The 26171-nt window shown below is 26.3% G+C and overlaps 3 protein-coding genes across 6 annotated transcripts in view; 2 read left to right on the forward strand and 1 right to left on the reverse strand.

Moving 5' to 3' along the window:
* Positions 1 to 8766, forward strand: part of LOC129984215 (E3 ubiquitin-protein ligase RNF220-like) — a 46703-nt gene extending 37937 nt beyond the window's left edge. Inside the window, exons 8-16 of the mRNA XM_056094041.1 lie at positions 2075 to 2168; positions 2727 to 2804; positions 3695 to 3750; positions 5701 to 5728; positions 6003 to 6037; positions 6525 to 6549; positions 7996 to 8089; positions 8192 to 8266; positions 8636 to 8766. Coding sequence (XP_055950016.1) covers positions 2075 to 2168; positions 2727 to 2804; positions 3695 to 3750; positions 5701 to 5728; positions 6003 to 6037; positions 6525 to 6549; positions 7996 to 8089; positions 8192 to 8266; positions 8636 to 8707 — 557 coding nt within the window. The 3' untranslated portion in view covers positions 8708 to 8766. The remainder of the gene's footprint in view (positions 1 to 2074; positions 2169 to 2726; positions 2805 to 3694; positions 3751 to 5700; positions 5729 to 6002; positions 6038 to 6524; positions 6550 to 7995; positions 8090 to 8191; positions 8267 to 8635) is intronic.
* Positions 8767 to 9694: 928 nt separating this feature from the next.
* Positions 9695 to 15285, reverse strand: LOC129985281 (zinc finger protein 596-like). 4 transcript variants are annotated; one of them, XM_056095254.1, is made up of 3 exons: positions 15004 to 15285; positions 13169 to 13242; positions 9695 to 10931 (listed from the first exon to the last, which is right to left on the reverse strand). In XM_056095254.1, exon 3 carries the CDS (start codon positions 10850 to 10852, stop codon positions 9785 to 9787), a length of 1068 nt encoding a protein of 355 aa, XP_055951229.1. In that variant the 5' UTR covers positions 10853 to 10931; positions 13169 to 13242; positions 15004 to 15285; the 3' UTR covers positions 9695 to 9784. The 4 variants fall into 4 exon arrangements, with proteins under 4 accessions (XP_055951229.1, XP_055951228.1, XP_055951226.1 ...); XM_056095253.1 differs by having other exon boundaries at positions 13169 to 13292; XM_056095251.1 differs by lacking the exon at positions 13169 to 13242 and having other exon boundaries at positions 15004 to 15283.
* Positions 15286 to 15831: 546 nt separating this feature from the next.
* On the forward strand, positions 15832 to 25643 carry LOC129985195 (uncharacterized). The gene is made up of 4 exons (XM_056095133.1): positions 15832 to 15980; positions 21233 to 21401; positions 23986 to 24042; positions 25527 to 25643. The coding sequence occupies exons 2-4, from the start codon at positions 21242 to 21244 to the stop codon at positions 25538 to 25540; spliced, it is 231 nt and encodes a 76-aa protein (XP_055951108.1). The 5' UTR covers positions 15832 to 15980; positions 21233 to 21241; the 3' UTR covers positions 25541 to 25643.
* Positions 25644 to 26171: the final 528 nt, after the last annotated feature.

The raw sequence follows: 26171 nt of genomic DNA on the forward strand, positions 1-26171 counted from the left end.
TGAGTTTAACATTTCCACTTTAATTTAAAGTAGAAATTTTTTGGATGCTGACAGAATATTAGAGAAAGTGATAAGTAGTATAATGAACAGAACTGTTTAAGGCTTACATAAAAGTATGACTAAATCATATAAGTACCAAAATATGAAGCTCAAAAATCTTTTGCAGAAAAAGCTACTAAGAGAACAAGTTACATTAATTGAAAATTTTAGCTATCATTAATACTGCAAACCGGCTGGTCGACAAAGGCGACTAGTGGTAAATAAATATAATGACATTTATGTATAAAACATAAATAGGGGCATGTTGTAGGTGAAATTCGGCAGATGGCGCCAACAAAGAAATGTCTTTAAATGATATTAACAACAAAACTATTTTTCCTTATATTTGTTTTAATTAGCCCTTATATTTGCTATTTGCAAAAAATTTCATATTTTTTGAAGCGATATTTCGGGAGGGGGATCTGGGATCTTTAACATTAGGTCCATGGAGCAGAAAAAGAGTAAGTATCACCCTTAAAGGTAGTTGAAAATTGAGTATTCAATTTGTCTGTATTCATACACAATACACAACGCCTTTGCTCAAGATATAATTCGTTCATTTTGAAGGGCGCAAATCTAATCTTCACGCTATCACGTTGTTACAGCATATACGTTCACTGAATAATTTCTATTATGGCCTTAATATGAGAACAGAATAACACGAGATCATATTTTTATACATTACAAGCTTATTTTTAACTCGGAAGTGTCACTTATATTTGAACTCGTTTCTGAAACAATTATACTTTAAAAAAAAACAGTACACAGAAGTACTCATTTTTAAATACTTCATTTTTAATAGTGTTTAAAATAATAGTGTGCTCTTGATGATAATAATTTTTAATAGTGTGCTCTTGTTTCCTTCCTTCCTACTTTGACCGATCGTCCCAAGCCACTTCACGAATTGGTCGGCCAAAGCCCGTAATCAAGAAAAGATCGGGCATTGGCCTATAAATTTACAGCAATGTTGGCCAGTTCGCGAATTGGCCGATTTCGGCCGTAACATATATATATAGCAAATAAGAACTAAATAATTAAACTGTAATAAAAGAGATTTTTGTTAAGTAAAAATCAGTTTCGGTTATAATTTGTCAACATACTCCGTTGTTTTCTTGTGTACATTTATTGATTCAAACAAAATAAAAATATAATTATTATATATGGAACTTAAAACATTTTTCCAATTGGAAAAAGGAAGCCTATCTCTAACAAATAACTGTTGGCCACATTGCAGTGATATCCTGTATATGCTTAAAAATTATAATAAAAATATAAAGGGGAAAAATTTTAAGCTATGGATTTTATTCAAGATTAAAATTTTGAATTCCAAAGTGATAATCTTGATTCTCCTACATGTGCAAAATATTATATTCCTATTAGTACAATCATATTAGATACTTAAAACTGTTCTTTAAAATTATACTTTTAGAAATGTCATAGATTTAGAAGAAATGTTCTTTATTTTATGTTGATCTTTTTCCTTTTATTTAAATTTATTGCAAATTTTTCGAATTATACAGCAAGTCATTGCGGATGAATATGACTTAAGTGATAAATAAATGTTAAGAGTAGAAAATTAATTAAATATGCAGCAAACATCTCAAAAATAAAGAAAAAGTTATCCAAGTATAAATTCTATATTCATTTATTTGTTTTTTATTGTTGTCAGAGTATATGCCTATATTTGTTAATCATGTTTTCATAATAATCATGTTTTTGTACATTAAATACTGCTCTTTTATAAAATATTATTTCAAAATTTGCATATTGTTATGATAGCTATTATAAAGCACAAATGAATTTAGAAATAACTTTTAGATAATTAAAAAATTTTAAGGAAATAATTTTTGTTTTTTCAAAATTATCGTGAAACTTTTGGTTCATGTTGCAGCTGACTTTGTTGTATTTAGAGATTTGTTAATTTTTTTGTTTTTGTTTATATGAATGTTTATATTTTGTTATGTGAATGTATTTTGTTTTGCTTACGTGTTTTTTAGAATTTTCTATTTATAATAATAATAATTTTTTTAATTAGCTTTACAAGGACAGATTGCAAAACGCTCACGTGTAGATGAAGATGAAGATCTTGATGTAGATGTTGATGATACAATAGCTTTTGGTCAGCCTCAGTATCCTTTTTTTTTTATTTACTTCTTTTGATAAGCAGATAGTACAGTTATTTGAATCTTAAAAAATTGTTTTGTAACAGGTTTATATTGAGCTTTTATATAACTCAAAATTTCATTACAATCATTAAAATTATTATTTTGATGCATTATATTTTCTCTAAATAACTTTTAAAACAAAACATATTTTAATAAAATTAGCAACTGTAAAATTCTTTTTAATAATATGGCTTGAATATTAAAAACTGTTTTTGTGTCATTTATTAACACCATTAGTCAAACATAAGTTATTTATGATTTACTTACGAATGAATTATTTTTGATTTACTTTACATTTGAATTGATGAAGGATGCAGAAAAGTGGACATACAACTTCATAAATTGATTCTTTTTCTAATAAATTACTAGGGTTATTTTTTTTTTTAAATTGTAGCTTAATATGCAAAAAATAAACAAAGAAAAAAAACTATAATTTGTGTAAAAATTCTTTATACCGTATTAGGAAATCTTTCAAAATAAATTTATATATTATTTTACTAAAATCTCCTTAACTGTTGATTGATATTCGGAGCTTGATGTAATTCGTGACAAAAATGAAGAAGATAAAGCCAGTGACCAACTTAGAAAAGCAGTTCTTGTGTAAGCTTAAAAAAACTTTTTTCTCAAAAATTGTTTTACATATAAAAGCAGCATGCTGGAATTGAGTAGTAAGTAAATTAGTGCTATCAACTTTCTATAAAATAATTTTTTACTCCATTCCTTTGTCTTACTAATTTCAATGAATGTTTGCTTTTTGGTATATATATTTTTGCTTTTGTATTTTTTGCTTTGTCATGTGCTTAATAACTGATTTTTAAGGGATATAGATTTAAACTAACATCAAATAAGATATTATGAATACTCAATTTTTTTTATACACACAATCTGTTTCTAAAAGAATTAGAGAGTAGAATATATTGTTGAGATATGAAATATATTAAATATTGAATAAGAGAAATGCATCTAATCGATGCTATGGTTTTCTAAGAGCTGAAATTCATAAAATATTAAATATAAGGAATTAAAATAAAATAATACAAGGGATTGCTAGGTTGCAACAGAATAAAAACTATTGCAAATATTTATATAAATGAATCATTAATGGCTAGGGTAGGGTAAATGGCTAGGTAAAAAAAGGACATTTAAAAGGCAACAGGACTGGATTTTCTCTTATATATTCCATTTAATCTTTAGTTTAAAATTATAGAAGATTAAAAATTATGTTTACTTTAATTTCTGTTGTTTTTATAATTATTTATTTCTATTTTTTTAATTTCTAAGCTATTAAATTTATCTAAAATCATGTTTCATGATGAAGTATAAAATGGCAACATGTTTTTGAAATTATTGAAAATTTAATGAATTTTTATAAATAAAGATTTTTGATATCTGGTATATTTACATATTATTAATCATTGTTTGCTTTAATTTGTTTATCATTAAAAATAATTTATGATATGTAAATACTAACATTTTTATTAACTTTCCAGAGATCCATCTATTCAACCTCATGTTTTAGAATCCAGGAAGTGGACTACCAATGATGGTTAGAACATTTGCTATAATATACTATAAAATGCAAATCTATTCAAATAGAACATACAGAATCATTGAAATTTGTTTAATATAAAAAGTGTTTTAACCTGCCTTAAAAAATGAATATGAAACAAATTGCATCAAATTTTAATATAGAATTAAATAAGAAATAAATCCCTGCCTTACAAATTTTAGGCAATATTTTATAGTCTTGGAGAAAAGCTGCTATAAGGTGATCACATTTGAGGAACATCTTAATAATTTCTTCATATAAAAATCTGATTAGGTAAAAGAATTAAATATTTATTTTTCTGATCCATCTTTTCATTCCCTTATATATCTGATCTTTCTTAAAAAAACTTTCATTTATGTAATTATTTCCTAATTTGCCATTTAGGACTCCTGTGTAAAGTCATTATTATGAACACTGGTGTAATACATTTTATACAAATGACCCAAGATGGGGTATTTAAAAAAGAGAACTATATGTTATATATTATTAAAGAAGTGGTAATATACTTTATATATAGAGTATTATATGACTGAAACTTGGTGAAAATTTATCATTGACAATTGGCAGCTGTAAATAATGATTTGCACTAATGCTTCCATTCCAAATTAATCAACTACAGTTTGAAAATGTAAGCTGTAATTTTGTGTTAGATGATGATAATATAGTTTTGTCCGAAATGCCTTATCACCTGTCGCATTGGTGCTTTTTATTGACTCTTAAAACCTTTCAGAAAATTTCTATACCCGACTGTATATTATATACCCAACTAATATACATCATCCATAAAATGTTAGCTGGTTACCATTGCTGCATGCTGACTTGTTATAGTGATGTTCCTGCAATTGTGTTGTGTTGTTTTGTATTCCATTAAGCCTTTGTTGTATATTTTATATGTTGAATCCTTTTATCTACTGATAATGACTATTCATAGCATTCACCCTTTGTATTTGCAAATCCATGTTAAAATTAGTTGTTTCTGTATTCTTTGTAGAGTTTGTTCAAAAGCTTTTGATTCACCCTGTAGGTATATATATATATCTATATAATATGGTGCAAAATGTTCAAAAACTGAAAAATGAAGAAATTATAGTGGAACATATCTGATTGAAATATCCCATGATATTAATGTATGTTTTTTCTCCATAAAAAGTTGACAATTAAATGCCAAGTCCAAAACATTTTTTAGTAGTAGTTATTACGAGAACCAAAGTTAGTTTTTTTTTTTACTACTTTTCTTTTTAAATTTAATATACTAGGAATTCTCTTACAAACTTATTATATTGAATGAATTGTTTAGCAATTTCACTATTGATATTTTATCTGAATCCTGTATTTTTGTAAAAATTTTGATAGTTTTGTGAATTTACTTCCAAATTAGAAATTTCCTGATTTCATATGATTTGAGAAAATATTCAGTGTGTTTTTTATGGTTAACTTTATTTGTGAAAGTTTCATAAAATGTTAAATCTAAAAGTTCAGCCACTCTTATTGCATATTAAATATATATTCTAAGTAAACTACTGTGTTTTAGTATTAATAAATTCCTCATTTTAAATTTATATTTATTATTTTTTAACTCTTAACAAAAATATGTATTCATATACAAGAAATATTATTAAAAATATTTAAATGCAGAAGGGAATTTTGGTTATTAAAAAAATACTAATTGTATGAAATCCGAGCATGTTGAATAGATTATGAAAAATCAAATGGTCACAGTTTTTGAACTTTTATATTTACATGCATGTAATTTTGATCATTAATAAACTACTCTTAATATTGTTTTGCTTATAAAATGAAAATGAATCTCGTATTTTATATATTGCAATCGTTGTAATTTTTTTATGATTCTTTAACTTTAGCAGTAAACAAATTTATGGATCTAAATTAATTTATAAATATTATTTACTCATGTTGTATTAAATTTTTTATTGTTATTTATTACAGATGTCTCTGATAGTCAGGTGAATTCAAGGTAAGTTTTTGCCTTGCTTATTGATCCAGAAATAATTATTAAATATGCTGTTTATGAATAAGATAATTCTTAAATAAATTATATTATGATGAATAATGCTTAAGAGTAAATAATTTCCAAAATGTTAATTGCAAGATATTAATTATGACTAAATTTAATAAATCTTTGAATCCAGACTACTAAATCATCCTCGTCCTGTAACAATGTTTTACACAGTAATAATTTAATTATTTTGTAACATCAGTGCATTGATAGAATATTTTCTTCTTTCTAGTGAAGTTTCATCAGCCTCAAGAGATGATAAAAATGGTAATGTAATTTTTGCCATTTTTGTAATATTTAAAAAAAAATGCTAAAATATAAATAAGTTTTATTACATAAATTAAAATTTGTTTTAAATGTTTATTTATGAAATTTAACTCAACATAAAATATAATTCTCAAAAGTGAGATATACGAATTGGAATATCCCACTCCGTGTATTTATTTTTATTATTTGAAAGAATTTTATCTTTAAACACTGTGTAGTACAAAAAAAAAAAAAAAAAAAAAAAAAGAATAAAGTATACTATTATGCAATATTGTATGTAGATATTTATAGAATTGTGACAGAATTTCTCATTAAATAATTTTCCATGATTTAATAATCAGTATAGATTGTTTTGGTGTTAATTGAGTTTTTCATATTATACAATTTATTGAAAAATGAATTATTTTTACACACTATATTATATTTGAGATTTTTGAAAGTTTTTTTTTCCGAGCTATTTCTGATTGTGCTTATGTATTTATTTTAGATGATAAACAACCTGCTGAACAAAAGTGAGTATTATTCCCTCTAGAACAAAAAGCTTAATTTTATTCTTAAAAAATTTTCTCAAGTAAATTTTTTCCATACATTTTCTATAACATTAAAAGTTTCTTTTCTGTGTAATATTTCTACCACTTAAATTTCCTTCAAATACTAAATGAATTTTGTCTCTTTTTTAATAGTTATTAAAAACAGAATAAGAAATGTAACAGGTGAATCAATGCTTATCTTTTTGGAGCATTAATTTTTTAATGTTATAGTGATTTGTACTTTATATTATTCATTTTTTTTTCTTTAATCTGTCATTTACATTAAAAAGCCATGAAAAGATTAATAAAAAAATTAACATAAAAGTTCTTTAGAAATCTTTAAATTTCTTTGTTTCCTCAAAGTTCATTATATATGAGCTAAGTATAACTTAAAAAGAGAAGAGATGGATGGAATTTAGAAATTATTCATATATCCAAATCTGTATCAGATTGTGAGAAAAATTCATCAACAGGAAATTTGTTTATCCTATACATGTGTATGTACATTACTGAAAACTGTAAAGATCTAAATGAAATTCAATATATTTTGTTTACTCTAAAATTATATAAAATTTGGAGATAATTGTACAATAGTATAAAGGAGAAAAACCGTTCCAAAATGCATTTTCAATTGCATAGTGTGCTAATTATCAAAAGAAAAAAAAAATGAAATTAGATGGAGTGGTCATCCTAACACTTTTTCGTATACTCTCCAATAAAGGTTCTTATATTCCACTAGCACATAAAATTGTAGCACTTGTATCAGAAAGATAATGCCTTGCATGGCACTGGCAACCAATTATTAACTGGCAAATATTGATCTTTGGTGGGAATCTAATATTTTTACCGGATCTGTTGTAGAAATATCAGTGTATAGACTAATTTTATCTTAAAAAAAATACCCACTTTATAAGTATGTTTAGAGAAAAAATAAGAACCAACCAGAAGGCAGTTTTATTTATTTTTTATTATATAATTAAGAGTTTGATCAAATAAATTAAGTTGGACATTAACAAAGTAAACACCTAATTTTACATAAACATAGAATACTACCAGGAATAACTGAATATATTTTACTAACATTGAAACAGTTATTTAAAAAATATTTTTCTTTTATGTATGTTTCATTTGAAAAATCTTAAGACTTTCTTCACATATCTTAAGTTAGGTCTGTAGTTAGTTAATATCTTAAATTATTAATTTTATACTACAGTTACTAGTATAAAAACTTAACTGTGGCTACTGCAATCTATACAACATGAAGTCATAGACATGCGAACATGATATTTTTGCACTTAATTTTCTAATGAAAATAATTTTTAAAACTCTTCAATTTTTATTTTGTTAAAATGTTTATAAATGCAATTATTATTTTAACAAAAATTCAATAAATCAGTCTCTAATTAATTTGTATTATTTTAATTTTAGCGATACTGTATCTGGTCATATAATTTCATCATTGAAAGAAAAAATCAGAGATTTAGGAGATCAAAGCAAAAATGTTAAATGCCTAATATGTATGGTATGCTGTTTCATATTTTCTTCACTCATTTATAACTGATATTATTTATATTAGTTCAAATAAAATATTGTACAATATAATATTGTTTCTATGAATTTCAAGGAACCTTACACAAAGCCAGTTGTTTCTACAACCTGTTGGCATGTTCATTGTGAAGAGTGCTGGCTCATGACATTGGTAAGAACTACACTATTTTATGTTTTAATATTTTTGTTAAATTTAATTTTCTTTTTTGCTTAGTTCATTTTAGTTGCATCATGCCGATTGTTTTTATTCCAATAAGGCAAATCGTTTTTTTCCCTGAATAAGTTATGTACATGAGCAGAAAATTATCCACTAGCATATTTTTTCATTTTAGTTTTTAAATGAAGAAAATCAATTGTAAAACCAATATGTATGTATGCATGCATGCATACTATTTTTTCTTTGAAAATATATAAGAATTCTAATTTTATAAAACTATTTTTAAGTTAATTCTTAACATATTACCCATAATATATTTAATGTGAATAAAAATTGTACATTATTGACATAATTTTATTTCAGGGAGTCAAGAAACTCTGTCCTCAATGTAATATGATTGTTTTTCCAACAGATTTGAGGAAAATTTATTTGTAAAATGGAAATATTTATTCATGTTGTATATACTGTATATTTATTATAAAATAAACTTTTATATAATAATTTGATTTCCCTTTCATCAATGGTTTATCAGTTTGACATTTTAAACTTTACTACATAATAGAGAATAAGTTGGATAGCTGAAAATTAGATTTCAAATGCAAATAAAACACTTTAAAATTTTCTTTTCATAGATCAGAAACTTGTTAAAGTCAAATTGATGTAAAGTATAATTTAAAATTCAAACTTTGATTTTTTAAACAAAACAACTTTTGCATTCTTTTCTTAAATTTATAAAGAGCAAGAAAATTTAAATTGTTTGTCATGCATCCACCTGGCTAAACACTTGCAGAATAGAAGTCAGGAAATATCTAAATTACAGTAAAGGCAAATCAACATGTATATTTAAAAAAACTTAAATGCCTTTTATTATAATCTTGCAACTTCCATTTAATATTTATCTAAAATAATATAAATATTAAATGAATTTAAAGTATTAATGGATAATAATCGGTTAATTTATCTTAATGAAGGATTAAAACATCTATAACAAGGAATGATCAGAAATTCAAACAAAAATGGAAGGAAAGCAACACAGCTGTGCTAAGCCCCTCCTCCCTTCAACCTTTGAGAATAATCTAAATTAGACATTCATCAAGAATTTAGTTCCTATTTGATAAGAAGATATTAGGGATTGAAAAACTGAATAATTTTTATAAGTGCAATGTGTGTTTAATACAAAAATTAATATTTGATTATGTTAATAGTGTAATTTAAATGTCTTTTCTAATAATAATAATAATTAAAAAAAATCAACTTCCTGTTTTAAAACATAAGCAAACATGAAATATCAGATGTTTTTAAACAGAATTAATTATAAGGATAAATGAGTTTTTGTCCCAAGTTAAGAAATAGCATGCTCGAATAAAAATTCCTTATTTAAATCAAATCAAAGAGCATCAAATAGAAAGAGAAAACACCAAATGAGTCAACTTAAGTTTATTACAGAAAACAAAACTACTTTTACACAAATTGCTTTTGCTGAAAACAAAATGCAATGAATTCATATTAATATTATTCAAACACTTTAGCTTCAACTTCTCCATTATCTGTACAATCTTTTACTTCAATTAAATAATACTCTTTTCCATCACCTCCTAAATTCTGAATATCTTCCATCGAACATGCTGATCCTATGACAGTAACATTCCCTTGACCATCGGGCTCACCAATCATTAAAGTTTCACCTTCCATAGTATTTAATATCATATTTTCACTATCATATTCTCTGATGGAAATTTCAGGTGCCATTATGTTAGAACCATCGTCCTCATCATCTTCCAATCCATCATCAACATCATCTTGCAATAAATACATTGTTGTATCATTTCTCCCTTCAAGATTAATTCGAGTTGCTTCTTTCAAACCCTCATTATGTGAACGCAAATGACGCCGGTAACTTCCAACTTGAAGAAATTTTTTTCCACAGATATCACAAACATGAGGTGTATACCCAGTATGTGTAATCAAATGATTTTCAAAATTACCCAGGCGTCTAAACCGTCGTCCACACACATCACAACTGTGTGGGTCATCTTCAGTATGTGTAGCCAGATGCTGCTTTAAACTACTTTCTCTAACAAAGCCTTTATTACATATTGTACACATATAAGGCCGATCAGTATTATGAACTAAGGCATGTTTTTCTAAATTTCCAGCTTTGTAAAAAGTTTTATCACACGAATCGCACTGGTATACACTCTTTTGAGTGTGTTTTAATAAATGTTTTTGAAGAGTAGTTTCTTCTACATAGGTTTTACCACAATATTCACAGGCATGATTTCTTTCTGACTCGTGAGTTTGTAAATGACGTCTTAGATTACTCATCTGGTTGCACCCCCTGCCACAGATTTCACAACGATAAGGACTTTGTTTAGTATGGGCAATCACATGAAGCTTTAGATGATGAGATCTATTGAAAGTTCTTTCACAGATATAGCAGCTGTAAGGTCGTTTATCTGGTGGTTTGTGAATAATTAAATGTTGTCTAAGTTGGTTACCTTTTTTAAACCTTTTACCGCAAATCTCACAACCATGCGGTCTCTCTTGCTGCATTTCATATGTCATGTTGCTAGGATCCATTTTAGATTATACTATAATTAATAAGATGCTGTTCTGCAATTCTCTTATATTTCTTTTCTTGAAGTTACAAGGAATGAACCTAACAATAAACAAAAAAGACAGTCAATAGCTTGAAAAATCCCGATATATATATATATCATGTTATATTTATTCCTAATATTATAAAAGACCATGACATTTCTCATTCTTGATATTTGAGTTATTTGTAATTATTTTTAATAAATACAGTAGACTCCCGATTATCCGCGGGCGGTTTATCCGCGCCTGTCGCACTAAGTATTTTTTGTTTGTTTGTTTGTTTTCAAGCAAAGAGAAAATGCTTCCAAAGCAAGAAGCAAACACAAATGACTGATTTCTTCAAAAAGGTGTAGTTTTACAGTTATGCTTTTGTAATTACATAATATATTACAGTATTAAAACAGTACATATATATTAATTTTTCTGTGTATCCTTGACGCCTCTCGTAAGTACAAAGCACTTTTCTGTTTTCATTGACAAAATTCATTTTAGGTTAGTTTTGAGTGATATACTAAAATATTAAGCGTTAGTTAAACATTTCCTGCTGTTTATTTTACGTTTTATTGTACATAAAACGATTTTTCAAAGTTGGAATGACTGTTTTCTGTTTTGCAATACCCGTTTTTAGCGTTTTTCGGATTATTGGCGATTTTTGTTATCCGCGGCGGCCGCGCCACCCAATTCCGCGGATAATCGGGAGTGTACTGTATACTAGCTTTAAAGGAAGAACGATCCTTAGTAGGAAGTACTGAAACAAAGATCTTTTGCTCATACCACATAATCTCTATTGATAATAAAAGTGAACATGTATGCAAGTATTTGATGATGCTCTGATGGGCATACTGCCAAACCAAGTGTTAAAAAAAATTACCTTTACTATTTTGATTCAGCAAAAATTGCTGAAATTTATGGCACTGAATTTAAGTTTTGGGTTATATTTAACATACGAAACAGTACTATTTTTCTCTACTAAACACTGGTATATTGCTTTATTACACTTAGTAATATATATATAATAATTTGAAGAATAATTTTATATATGTTGCTATAATAAAGAAACAAATTTGATAAAGTCAAAAAAAAAGTCTAATACATTCTAGCGAGATACATATAAACAAGATAATTGTTTATGTAATATTTATATTACTTAGCATTAATAAAATATAAAAAGGCAAAAAAGATTATATTCTAATCTTTCTAAATCACAAACAATCAGCATATTATATGCAAATGCAGATTTCTTTTTTATTCCTATAACTTTTTGCACGAAATACTGTTGTATTATCTTGACACTGAAACTACGAAAATAAAATTCATATTAACAATAAAAGAAAAAGACAAAAATGTAAATTTTTTTAACAAGTCTAAAAAACAATTAAAATTTTACAAAAATGCACACAGCACGTTCAACGGTATTTTGTAAAATTATAGCCATTTTTGGAAATGCTTCTGTAACCAGATAGCTAATCAATAAAAAAAATGCAAAACTAGTTTGTTAAAAATTGTTTTTACATTAATCACAGTCTACCTTTTAATATTGATTCTTACATTGTCTGTGATAAGTCAAAAAATATTTGCAATAAAAAAAAAAGCAAGGAAGGAGAATTTTAAAACTAAAAAGGACAGTCTGAGAATAAATGGATCAAAATAATATGATGTTGCAACTATATTTTCATAATCACATACTTAATCTAAAAGCACATTTCCTTAAGTCGTAATGCGATTTCCCTACAGCAAAATATACTGAGAATTCAAAATTATATAGCACATTTGAAAAAATATGATAGCACATTTGACACAAATATGAATTGTGAAGTTTTAATGACACAGAGGAAACTGATATTGAAATCTGAATCTAATATATGTCATAGTAAACTTTTATAATAATTTATCCCCATTATCAAATTCATGTGAACTAATCAAATCTCAAAAATGCAAAATTTTAATTACTGCAAAAAAAAAAAAAAAAAAAAAAAAAATCCTGTTGGCAAGCCAGAAGGTAATTACATCTTTTGTTCCGGAATGCAGCAAGAAATTAAAAATTTCACACCACCATTTCTTCTTTTAATTGATAAGAGTTAGAGATCTGAGGATGGGAGGGATTTCTATTGGTGAGAACTTTCTCACAAGTTATCACATCCTTAGATTATAAAGTAAGTGAAGTTAGGAGGTTTAAAACTAATTTCCAGTGTTTAGAGCTTTTATAAAACTGTGCAAATAAAAGGGAAAAAATAAATAAATAAAAAAAAAAACTATTACAAATATTGTTCATTATGATAAGTTGAAAATTTCACTAACTTGAATTATCATCCTGTCTTTTATTGTCACGAAATTTTGGATGAGAGAAAATGCACCCTGCAACATTTGCATTCCTTTAAAATTGAATGATCCATCTAAGATATCACATCAAATTTTTACCTTCCTAACATTCAAATTATTGTGTTTATAAGAAAGCATAAGCAATTTATATAAATATATATACACACACTTATAAACTTATGATCAAGGGTTAATTTTAAATTTAATAATAAAGAGAAATAAAATTAATAGTAATTTTTTCATTAGCATAGATATAAAAATAAATACACAAATATATTATATGAATTATATATATTAATTTTAAGTTATTCAAGCAGCAATAAAAAGACAGATAGTATCATGAAGTTAAAAATTTAGAGGTGGAAGGAATACTTCAATATTTTAATTGAATAATTTTTAAAAAAATCAGAAATGCATCCTAATTAATACTTTCTTCCTCATAATAAATTAGAAAGAAACTTTCATTAAATTATATGCTACATAATAATCCCAAAGACTATTAAAATATAGTTATTTAATTAAATTGCAATTTTAGCATTCTTACACTATATACAACTTATGGTCACATTATTTGAAATTTCTCGCCTATTTTTAAATGCAAGATTATAATCCTCGCTATATTCAAGTATATTTTTTAGCTGCTGAATTAACAAAAAGGCTTTTCTATAATCAAACTCAAGTGATAAACAATTAATGTTGATGGTATTCTGTTAGTACCACTATTCAGCATTATTATCTGGGCGATGATAATTATTACTAAGATTTGCTAGATTTTTGTTTGGGCCCTGGCTTAACAAAACTGGCCAATAGCATTAAAAAGACAAAAATTAATTTAATACAGAAAACCATGAATAGGGATAATCATATTATAAATTTTTACATATGACATTATAAAAAAAATCACAAAATAAGATAAATACATTTAAACATTTTACAAGATCTTGCATCAAGAAAAATATAGCCACAAACAGAATTGAGAAATTCAATTGCATTTTAACAGTATAACCAGCCATCATTAATATAGAGAAAAATCTCTTTCCCCCTCCCCAACATACAGATTATATATATATAAAGAAAATCTTTATTATAAAACTTATGACAACGTTTTATTTGTAAACTGAATGGGATAGTAAAAAGAATTATTTTAAACATAAATGATTATATCACTGTAAAAAAAAAAAGAAAAAAAAGAGCACAATATATAAATAATTAGGACAAAATTTTATAGTAATGAATAAAATAATTACTTTATTCAACGTTAAAACGAATTACTGAAACACGATATTAAAATGATTTAACATTTATCAGTTAATGAATTCATGTAACAATAATTAATTCACAGATATCTTTTGTAAATTAAACACTCTAATTCCAAACGTAGAACCCCATCATAGACCTCAGACAAATTCTTTAAAATATTAATTTTGCACAAATCAATTAACAGAATTGAAGTTCATAAATTCTGATGAGAAACTTTAATGGATGATCAGTAATTTGAAAGTTGCATTAATTTTTTTAATACTCACATTGACCTTGAAGATTAAGATCAATTTGAACACACCGGCATGAACAATATCAGTTTCCTAAGAAACAAGCACATGTTTACATTCTCTTTAACTTTAATTGATGAAATGTTTCAATCTCCACCGCCAGAAAATAAATAACGTGTTAGTAGGCGGCATATACAATAATTTACACACTTCAAAGCAATCTATTGAACAAAAACAAGCTTTTTTTGTCATTCTGAATTCATACAACTTCCACAACCAATTTATAAACATTCTGCCATAAACTTGAAAAAGATTCTAACTTACCGATGGGCAACAGAACATTCTTTGGAAACTTTGCATTAAAATAAAGTGGCACCATTAAAATAGAACGGATATCAATGGCGCCCGGATTGCCAGATTTTCGGTAAGTGCGTCATATGCAGGTATCAATCCCGCGTGAAACAGAAATCGTTATTTACACAAAAATGAATAAAGCATGCTTTGAAAACACGTAAAAATTAACATGTTCCCGAATATAAATAAAATGAGGGAAGATAAGATCATATTAGGACATCAAATTACAATTTTATTAATATTTTATATAGAAATAGTACGACTCTTTCTTGGACTGTAATAGGTGATAGGAAAATTTTATGACTCATGAGAAAGAAATATAATTTTGGAAACTTCATATTAAAAATTAGTCTTATTTTCTGAAAAAATAATTATGTAAATGGAATGTTTCAACAAAATTTTTTGAACAATATTTTTTTTGTAACGTATTTAAAAAAACAAATAAAAAAAACCCATAAACAAACTATTAAGCACATATACTTAATTTTTTATGTGAAAAATCTAGGAAAATAGTTTGTTTTCCTTTCATTTTCTTAATAAATTTAGAATTTTGCCTAAAATTTTCTTTTTCAAATTGATTTTCTGATGAAATTTTCAGTTGGAAGAAAGACGCCATGAAAGCATGGTGAATATTAGCATATTAAGTTAAATACTATCTTCAAATTTGTCTAAAAAATAGGCCACCAGGAATCGCAGAAATTATTCTGAGAATATATACATCCTCATTTAGAATTATACATTTTGTATAAATGGATAATCAGCCTTTTATGCTAGGAATGCTCCACATCTTTTTTTTCCCTAGTGAACAAAATTTAAACTACGTTTACGAAACAAGAGAACAGAAAGTGCATCATTGATAATATTTGTAGCGAATATCTATGTGATGTGTTCGTTTTGATATTGGAGTGCTGGAGTATCATTGATTTTTGAGTGCAATTTTATATCTTGTAAGTAAAAAATTAAATTTTATATTTATAAATAAATATTTTATATAAATGGCTGAGAATGGTCACCATTTTCAACTTCTTCAGCATTCAGTTTTCATTAATTTAACTATTCGGCTTGTTTATAACCTTTGAATGCCCTTACATTTCCGTAAGGTTTGGAATGCGGCAAGTTTTCAAAATAGAAAGAAATAATAATATATAATCAATTTCTGAACAAGTAAGGCGTTCTGTTAAAACATTTGTAATTAATAAACAAGAACATTTTTGGGAGAAACTTTTGTATGAAAGCATTGCATTAATGCATGAATATTATTAAAAAAAATTTAATTTTTTCCTCTCTGTGGTCATTATTTTCATATCTGATACATTCTTAAAACAAATCAATAATTGTTTCAATTATGTTTTCTTTTTAATTTACAAATAAGAAAATTATAAACTTACATGTTATGTTTTTCCCCCTAATATGTTTCTAAAATACCATGTTTATTTGTTTCCGATTCACTAATTATAGTTTATTTTTTTATTTATTACGAGTTCTACTTCCTTTTAAAAAAGTATATTATATAAATTTCTCGCAATCATTCAACACTTTTGGTGACTGTTTTTTACTTAAAGACATTTTCTGTTAGCATTATATCCTAAACAAATTTCTCAAATCATTAGTTATGTGAATACATACATTCATTGTGTCTTGACCAAGAAAGGGTTTCATCTGAAAAGAATTAGAAAATAGCACATTGACTACAAAACTTTTATTTTTCTTGGACATAATTATATTTTTTAAATGAATTCATTTGTTTTATCCTTTTTATTCACAATGATTCAACTTTTAAAAGAAAAATCTTAAGTTTCTAGACTGAACCTTTATCATCTTTTTTACTCTTTGCTGAAGTCTTTTGAGTTTACCTTTTTGTTACATCTTCTCGAAACATCTCCCTGAACAACAAACTTTTTATTAATGGTGTTAAGTGTTAGCCAAGATTAGCCATGCAACACATTATTTTTTTTATTATATGCCTTTTTTAATTGTTGGTGACCCACCACATTTATTGGGTGTTATTTAATTTTATATTAGAGGCTTACAACAGCTATTGGAAATCATCAGTCTGTTTAGGAGTGTACATGTGAAGTCATATCCACCCAAAGATCTAATTTATTACCCATATTAGCAGATAATTGCAAAAAGGTGCTTGCTATCGTTGTTAATTTTGATTTTTTCACTTATTATTATCTTTTGCATGATTAAGAATGAAATAAGTGTTTTTAATGATTTGCAATCTTTTATTTTTATAAGAAGAAGTAGTTTATATTTAGGAAATTGCCAAAATCTGCCAATTAAAGGCCTCTAATGAAAAAGTAACAGCAATTTTAACAGGGACACAACGGAAAAAATACCTACAATTCAAATCGATTTAACAATTCTGAGATTTATTTTACATTTTTTTATAATAGCATTAATTTTTCATAAAAGCTAATGAAAGCAACATTTGAATTTATTTGTTTATGAATAAATCTAAAATCTACTCATCATTATAATTATTCACAAAGACTATTTCGACAAAATTTTAAAACTTTTTTTATTGAGCCGAGTTTATTAAGATTTAAACAGGGGTGTTTGTGCTCCGGGGAAACCCCGGAATTCCGGGGATTTTGAACTTCGATACCCGGAAATTCTGGGGATCGTCGTTCAAAAGGAAGTAGGAATAATAATGAATTATTTATTTTGATCTGGGTAATTTTGTTTGCTTTGAAAGCAGAAAACGCAAGGTCAGTGTGTGTGGTGAAAACTTTTCCTTTCTTTCTCCAAAGGCAGTGATAATGCGTGAAAAGGGGGAAAAAACTTCTTTTTTGTTCTTTCCTTATTGCGAGTTACGACTCATTCCCCCGGTTCCCGGACATTCTCTTCTGGATTCTTTTCGGCAAGTAGGCGGGGCAGAAAAAAAAGGGAGAGACTTCGTTCGACCAGATGTGCGATCACGTGACCTGGGTTCAAAGTCTTAATTTTTCAAAATTAATGGTTAGTAATTTTGCAAAAACAGTAATTCATTGAACTTTTATAATTAGGTCATTCAATACTTCATAATTGTAATTTTTCATTTCCACCCCCCCTTCTCGAAACTCCAAAATGTCGGTAGTAAGTCCGTAAAAGTTTCAGGGGATTTTTTGGGGTCCCACAAACACCCCTGTTTAAATGATAGCAGTTATTAATCACATGTCTAGAATGTACAAAGTCTATTGAATATTTATTTTTAATGTGTTAGTAGGATGAGACTATTAGTTCTAAAATTGTGTGTTTGTGAAAGGTATTAAATATTTTGCTCCTTTCTCACTGAGTTTTTAATTTTCTTCTTTACTGTTCTTTTTTTTTAATAATAATATTGTAAAGAAGATTTATTAAAAAACTAAATTTTTCTTGTCCAGTAATGAGTAAATTTTTCAATTTCCTAAAAAAATGGATTAAATTAATTTATTATTCTTTCATCTTCATTATTATGTTTTGGAAAGTGCATTGAAATTCTGTTTTTCACTTTTATTTCAACTGTAAAATATAAAGATGATTCAAAAACTTAATAATCTTCAATAGAAGATTCCACAAAATAAAACTTAGACTTGATTATGTCATTTTAATGTTACTTATGTAATTGTTTTGTAACCTCAAATTAAATTTATTTATACAATTGGCATTGCTAGTGTGATAACTATGACTATGAATTCATAAATGTTGTGTGAATTTCCTTAATATTATCAAAATTCTTTGGTCAAATTTAGTATAACTGTCAGATGTTCACAATATATATGTATTTGTGTGTGTAATTCCTATATTGTTTATTGCTATCAAGTAAAAAATTGATGGTTTTCATTTTCAACCAGTGTTAATAACAGAGGTTCATAGAATTTCTTACTTCAACTGTAAGATAATATCTGAAATAATTTTTTCAATGAGATGTAATGAGTTCCAATTAAGACAAAACAAATTCACCTCCTTTTTGTCTTTATTGATTTCAATGTATAGATAAACTGCAAGATACACTGTCAATTAAATCATAGTCTGAGATAAAAACAAAATATATGAAAAAGAATGGATTTGAGTGTCTGAGATAAAATTCAAATTCTAGCAGCCTTGATAACTTAACTAAAATGAGTCAATGTGGCACTGTCTTCTTTGTTGACAAAACATGAGTTATTTTTGAATAAGAGTTAGCAAAAATGCTGATGATTTCAATGGAGATTCTAAAATGTGTTGGAAGAAAATTCTTCAGTGAATGTTAAAATGAGTGGGGTGTTTGCCTTTTTAAAACTTTGCATGCACCAACATTTAACAAATTTTTAAAAATCTGTTCAATTATGAATAATATATATATAAATGAACAGTTAAGAGAATAATTGTGGATAATCAACAACTAGGAATTTTTAAAAAATTTTTATATCTGAAATAAATTATAGATAACCTTGAGATAACTATTTTTCTTTTCTAATAATGTTGTACAAATATGCAGTGGAACTTTGTTTAAAGAGCATAAATCTTTACCTTATTCATTAAGTAAAATATTTTTTCCCCTTAGGAATCCATGTAAAATAGAACATTCCATTATGAAAAAATACTCTAAGAAATTTATGCTAATGTAATTATTTATTTATAATGCATGCTTATTTATTATAAGAAAATGATCTAAAGACATTTGACAAAATTTGACAAAAATGAGATAGCATTCTCATTAAATGAATTTTTAGGGCACATAGCTACTGCCTTCTCAGGGTGATGCATTTCAACACACGATGTAATAATTTCCCGTACTCTTAGCATCTTTATGTCACTAGAAAATTGTTGTTTCTCTTCTTTTCCTGACTGAATCACCTACACAGCATATTGTTGCAATAAAGAATGCAACTGCATCAGCTCTTTGATAGTTCTAGTAATGTTTTTCGATTAGCTCATTAATGTTGTTGCTACACACTTTTAGCCCTACAGTCATCAACCACAAGACTCAATCTCATCGCTAAGGCTTCACAGGCACTTGCTGAAACTCTTCCGAGTTGTAGTTGACAATGATGTGTAGCCAAAACTTTTTCCATGTAGATATAAGGCTTCTTTCAAATTAGTAGCCACCCCATGGTGTCTCCTCATCACTTGTTCTGCGAAACATTTTTCGTGAAGCAAGTCACTTTTTTACATTTTTGCTCATTAGGTGAGGCTTGACTGTAGCTGATTTTTACTCAATTTGGTTTTCAGTCTGTTAATGTTATCAAAATTCCTAAGTTCGGAAGTGATCATATTAGTGACAGCTATGGTATCTGAAAAGATTTTAGGTATGTAATGCAAGCTATTACAACTATCTGCTTTTATGAAAATGAAACCTTAATCAGACAGTTTGTTTTTAGTGTGGGGTTATTTCACTGTCCATGTAATCCATTTGCATCTATTTGTTTATAAGTTACCCCAGTCCTCAAACAATGATTTCAGTAACATGCAGTTACTAAACAACCTCAGTCCACTTTACATGCATCCTCAGACAGATATTTAGGGGATTATTCGAGCCCTTTCTTTAGAGAATTTTAAGGGGTTTGGCTGTCTTTTATATAACAGTGACTATAAATTGCATGAAAATGAACTATTTTGATGTAAGTAGCAAAACATTTATGACAGATAAAACATATATTTTCCACACCAAGCTCTCTGGCAATGAAATGAAACTTTTTTTTCTTCTTTTTTATAAAAATAATTGAATATGGTTAAATATGTTTTTACCAATATATATTTAGTGAACAAATAATATACTGTTCTTTTAGTTTCATTGTTCAAATACATTCCAATAATAAGCAGAATCAACAGATTAAAGACGAGTGCTTTTACCCACATATACCAAAAAGAAGGATCATGTTTATTATCCTATCAGTTGCTGTAAATTAAGATCATGCAAGGCATGTTCTTAATTATCAATGAAAATAAAATTAAGCAGCCTTGACAGTTATGAGATGTTTACATATTAAAAATTAATGATGTATCAAAGTAACAGTATTGTGATATTTTAATGTTTCAACATTTCTTAGCAGTTTCCTTAGTTATTTATTAACTTCCTTTTTATTTATATATATATATACTGCTATATCTGATGCTTACTTTTAAATTACTTGTGTCTTTATATTTATTTAATTTATAAATAATAAATTTTTTGTATAATTTTTTTTACTCTGCTACCTTTATTATTCATTTGTTTTTATAAATATGGCTTTAATTTGACATTTTTTTTCAGAGTAACAAAATGGATGTTCAAAGAAAGCAGATGAAATATCCATATACTTATGCAGCTAAAATAGCTCGATTTCCATACAAGTTTCACTGGGACAACTTTTGGCTGCCTAGATTTCTAGTTGGATCAGTAATTTTAACTTTTCCATTCTTCTTATTTATCCATAGGAAAGGTAAACTTCTCATAACTTCTAAAATTTGTTATAATAAATCTTGTTTATATATGTCATTCAGTTTATATACGTTCCCTTATATCAGCTATGAATTCTGAAGTAGGAATTAGATTATTAAAAAAAGTGGCTGAAGAAGACAAACTCGAAGAGTTATAATCATTCTGCAATGTCATATCTGTTGTGTCTATTATGTTAAGTGCAAACTAGGAGTTTTCATTTGTAATGACCTTCAGTATGTCATAGCTGTCTGTTCAATTTTTTATTACAGATATTACCGATATAAAAAAAAATACGAGACTGTAAATAGTAGGATTGCATAAGTTATAATGAACCCAATCCTAGCTAGGTATCATCTGAAGGATCTTTGATATGGATAACTATTTCCTAGTTCAGGGATGATTCAGTTTAATGAGAAAGGTACTATTCTTTCTTCCAATGTCTTGTAAAGTACCTTTGTAGAGAATTAGTGGTTTAAAAGATACTATAATGGAATGTTATTTGCATATGGTACATTCTATCAAAGTAATTGGATACTGCACTTTATTTTGAAACTAATTACTGCATAATAAAACTGTAAATTCTTGTACCTGTAGAAATTTTTTAGAACTAAGTTATCATATTAACAATCGAAATAAAAACTTATAAATGAAACTATTTGTAAAATAACCTTCTTGTTATATTTGTGCATATTGAAAAGTTCCAAAATCTTTTTCTTGTATATTTCCAATTATTTTGAACCATTTGGTCTAAAATTTTTTATCTAGGGGTTTCTGTTTATATGGAGTCAGTTAAAAAATGAAAAATTGGGAGTTGCAATTGGGACATTTGAAGAGTATACAAATATAAATATGCAGATGATCCCTTATAGAATGAAATTTATATATTTTTAAAGAGCACATTCTTTCAAATAGAAATGAACATTTATAACACCTGAATTTAACATTTATAAGTATCAACAGTAACTAATATTCAGAAACTTTTCTTGATAAACTGTACAGTTTATATTTGCATTGCACAGTATCGACCTTTCTGTGTAGTAGAACAGACTCTGTATTATTTCTATTGTGAATTTTAAATAAAATATTCTTATTTAATCGAATAAAATATTCTTTTTTATGCAATTGAAGAGGAGCTACTGAATTTGATGAAATGAGTTGCATGCAATATTTAATAATATTGATAAATATTTTTTTTTCACTAGTTGTTTTTGAAATCCATCTGTTCCCCCAGCTTGGATAATTTAAATATTATCACTACAAAAAAAGAAGTATTTTAATTTATGCTTGCTGAAAGAGTACACATTAATCCTTATGATTAGTTGTGTTTGGAACAGGCATAAAAAACTGAAATGAAGTTGGTAAAATCAGTAATTTGCTATACCTTTCAAAAATAGAAAATATACTTAGGGGATTATGGGATTTCATATGAAATATAGGATATAGAAATATGATGTGGCTATGGCTAGATAATTGTACCAAGTGTTCATCCCAAAAGGAATACTTTTTTAAAAATGTCTTTCAAACTTAGAGAAACAAGCAAGAACTACTATTGACAATGCATCTAGTGATCATGAGCTTTCCTGCTAAATGTGAATACCAAATTTGGTATTGTGGCTGTGATTGGGAAATTCTGTTGAAGATTTAACCTGTAGAGAATATAGAAGAAAACAGTGATTTTAAGATTTCAGGACAACTAGAAGAAAGTGACATTGACTTATCTAGAGATCATGGTGTTTCACATAAACTACTAAAAACTGAGCCAGTTGTTGTGACTAGTTCTTTGGTTTTGCTAATTATTTAAAATGTATTGCTACATTAATACATGTATAATATTCATCAATTTTATAGATATTTATATTATATTTATTTTATTTATAGACATTTATTAAGTTTTGAAAGTATATGTTTATATCATTGATTTTACCAGCATTAAATTTTTAGTGGTATTAAAAAAAAAATGTGAGAGGGATATGTATTATCGCATATAAATTGAAATCTACATATTTTTTCAAAAATTAACACTTATGAATTAAGAGCTACTGAAAGCTATGGTAAATTTTTTCTAGTTTTATCTTTATGTAATTTATTTAAGTATAAATTGATTTTCTTAATTACATAAAATAAATGAATACACTTATGTATAGGAAACATATATCAAATCCAAATAGATTTGTTAAAAGCTAGATTTAATATTTAATATCAGATGATGTTTCTTTTTGCCAAATCAATAAGAAATATTTTCTCCCCCCCTCCCCCCAATTATAGTTGGTTGATGTGTGAATATCTTAATACTTCTTATTGTGTCCTAAATTATGAGCTATAGATGCTGAAGTAGAAATATTTTTCTTAGAAATTGTATATCATCGTAATATTATAAAGCTACATCTTTTTGTAAAAGTGATCAGTTTTAGGATTGATTTTTATGAAAGATGTAATTAGTTTAAAATTTGTTCCCTTGAGTACAGTTTCCCAAAAATGTGTTTATAATTTTAAGTTGTTAATTAAAAAAAATAACAAAGGCAACCTTTAACTTTTTTTTAATGTTTTTTTAAAATTGTTTCTAAAAAAACATTTTTCAATTGTAGTTAATACACCCGAAAATAAGGCTTTCTGGGCTGAAAAGCACAAGCAAGAACGACAGTGTGAGTAACTTCTTTATTTTCCAAATATATATGATAAAATCACTCTCAATTTTGCATATGTAATTCAGTATTTCTTTCGTATTATGTTTATAATACTGTAGCTTGTAAGTTGTAAAGCTCCTGTTTCTATTAAAAACTGTGCAGTTTTTTTTTATAAACTTGAAGATAAGTTTATTAAGTCATAAGTATGAAATTGTATTTCAAATTTCACTATATAATTAATGTTGCGAGATTCTGAATAATATACCTTGTTTTTCAGTGTCTATTCTAGAATAATATTAATAATGCTTCTGTATCCAGTGTTATAAAAAACCAATAACAATATATACATAAGATTTAATGCATTTTGTAACTACAATTATATGTCAAACAATTTTCATTCATTAATTTACAAACAGCAAACAATATGTATTAACTTTTTCAGTTGAGTTTTTGCATCTCTGCCATCTTACAGGCTTGAAATTCTAGATCTTCTCTTGCTTTAATGTGATTTTTGGTTAAGTTATGTTACACATACACAAATACTTAATCAGTAATTTGTTACAGATTCATGGCTCTAAGTTGTGCCATAACATGTTTTGAAATGTTTGCAAATAATAGTTTAGGTAAAATGTGTTTGCCATGAGGATTGGTAGTACAGATAGCAACTAATTGTTATGGATATTCACCAAAACTTCTTTATTTGTCACCTTGCTGCCCAATCGTTCATTAAGTAACAAACTTAAGTATACTTAGAGAGCTTTGTTGAGCTAAAGACAGCACAGTTTAGAAATATGAACATTACTAACAGTAATTTTGAGACAATTATTGCATTAATAATTTAATAGGTAATGCATTGTCCAAACTATATGAAACTGATAACTTTCCATTATTTATATTACCTTTGGTTTAGATTGTTGAAACTTCATATTGATTTTTATAATAATTGAATGATATTTTTTTTGTGAGAAGCAAATTATGGTTATAGAATTCAGAATAATTCTTTTAACATTTTTCATTAATTTAACATCTTTAAAAAATTATAAGTTAGGTTCTATTCTCTATTTATTTAGCTATATTTCCTTAATGATATAAATATTTCATTTCAATGGTAGATTATCTATAATATAATGTTTTATTTGGAAATTTAAATACATTTTAGTCAAAATTAATTGGAAATGCTGTTGTTCACTTGCTTGTATGATTATTGATTTTTTTTTCTTTTAAAGTTGAATTTGTAATAATATTTATTAGTTATCTTATTCATTTACAACTGATAGGAGTAATTAGTTTATTTACACAAACAATTTATTATTTAAAAAAAAATATCATGAAGAATTATAAATTGATTTGTGAATTTTCACAGGGAAGTGAAAAAAATTTCAATTAAATTATATATTTTTAATAATAACTTAATAAAATAATGATAAATTTTTAAATACAAGTTATATTATTGAATGAAAATACAATTTTTCTTATAAACTTAATTAATATTTTTGTTTCAGATCACTTCCATTGAATACATAAGAGCAGTGAAATGTTGTAGGAAGTTTTGGATATTTCTTGTGTATTAGTCTGAAAAAAAAGAAAAAGAATTCAATAAATAATATATATAATCTGAATGTACATTTTTTTTCTATCTTAAACTCTTTTGTTAAAATTTTTTTAAAAAATTATAAAATGTCTTCCAACATTTTGTCCCTAATCATTCCAAATTGTATTATACGTGCATTTTGCTATTGTCATTTGTTTACATAAGCATGATTTGAACTGTAATTTTTTTTTAAAAACTCCAAATTGTTTTCATTTTTTAATTAATATTTTGAAGAATAAGAATTTTTTATGCTTTTTGTCAAATATTTTTTCTCAGCATTTGGTTTTATTATTTGAAGCCTATCAATTGTATTTGTAAATTAGATTAATACTTGGATACTAAGCTATTAAAATTTTAAGACAAGCCTTTTATCGTTGTTTTGCTTTCTATTTCTCAATCACATTAAAAGTCTGCATAATTGGAAAAGAAATAGAATAATTCTAAGAAAACTTCTTTTAACAACTTGATCAATAAGGAGCGATAAAAAGAAGGGTAAGATGTTTTTATTTGCAAAAAGCAGAAAACTTTTAATGATTATGTATTTAAAACTAGTGTT

The sequence above is a fragment of the Argiope bruennichi genome, chromosome 9, assembly GCF_947563725.1.
Source record: "Argiope bruennichi chromosome 9, qqArgBrue1.1, whole genome shotgun sequence".
Lineage (NCBI taxonomy): Eukaryota > Metazoa > Arthropoda > Arachnida > Araneae > Araneidae > Argiope > Argiope bruennichi.

What these genes read in the sequence shown, in the direction of transcription:
- LOC129985281 (XM_056095254.1), bottom strand. Translation starts at nt 10,852, where the DNA reads ATGGATCCTAGCAACATGACATATGAAATGCAGCAAGAGAGACCGCAT.
- LOC129985195 (XM_056095133.1), top strand. Translation starts at nt 21,242, where the DNA reads ATGGATGTTCAAAGAAAGCAGATGAAATATCCATATACTTATGCAGCT. An exon ending in CTTATTTATCCATAGGAAAG is followed by an intron (nt 21,402 to 23,985) that starts GTAAACTTCTCA and finishes TTTCAATTGTAG; the next exon opens with TTAATACACCCGAAAATAAG.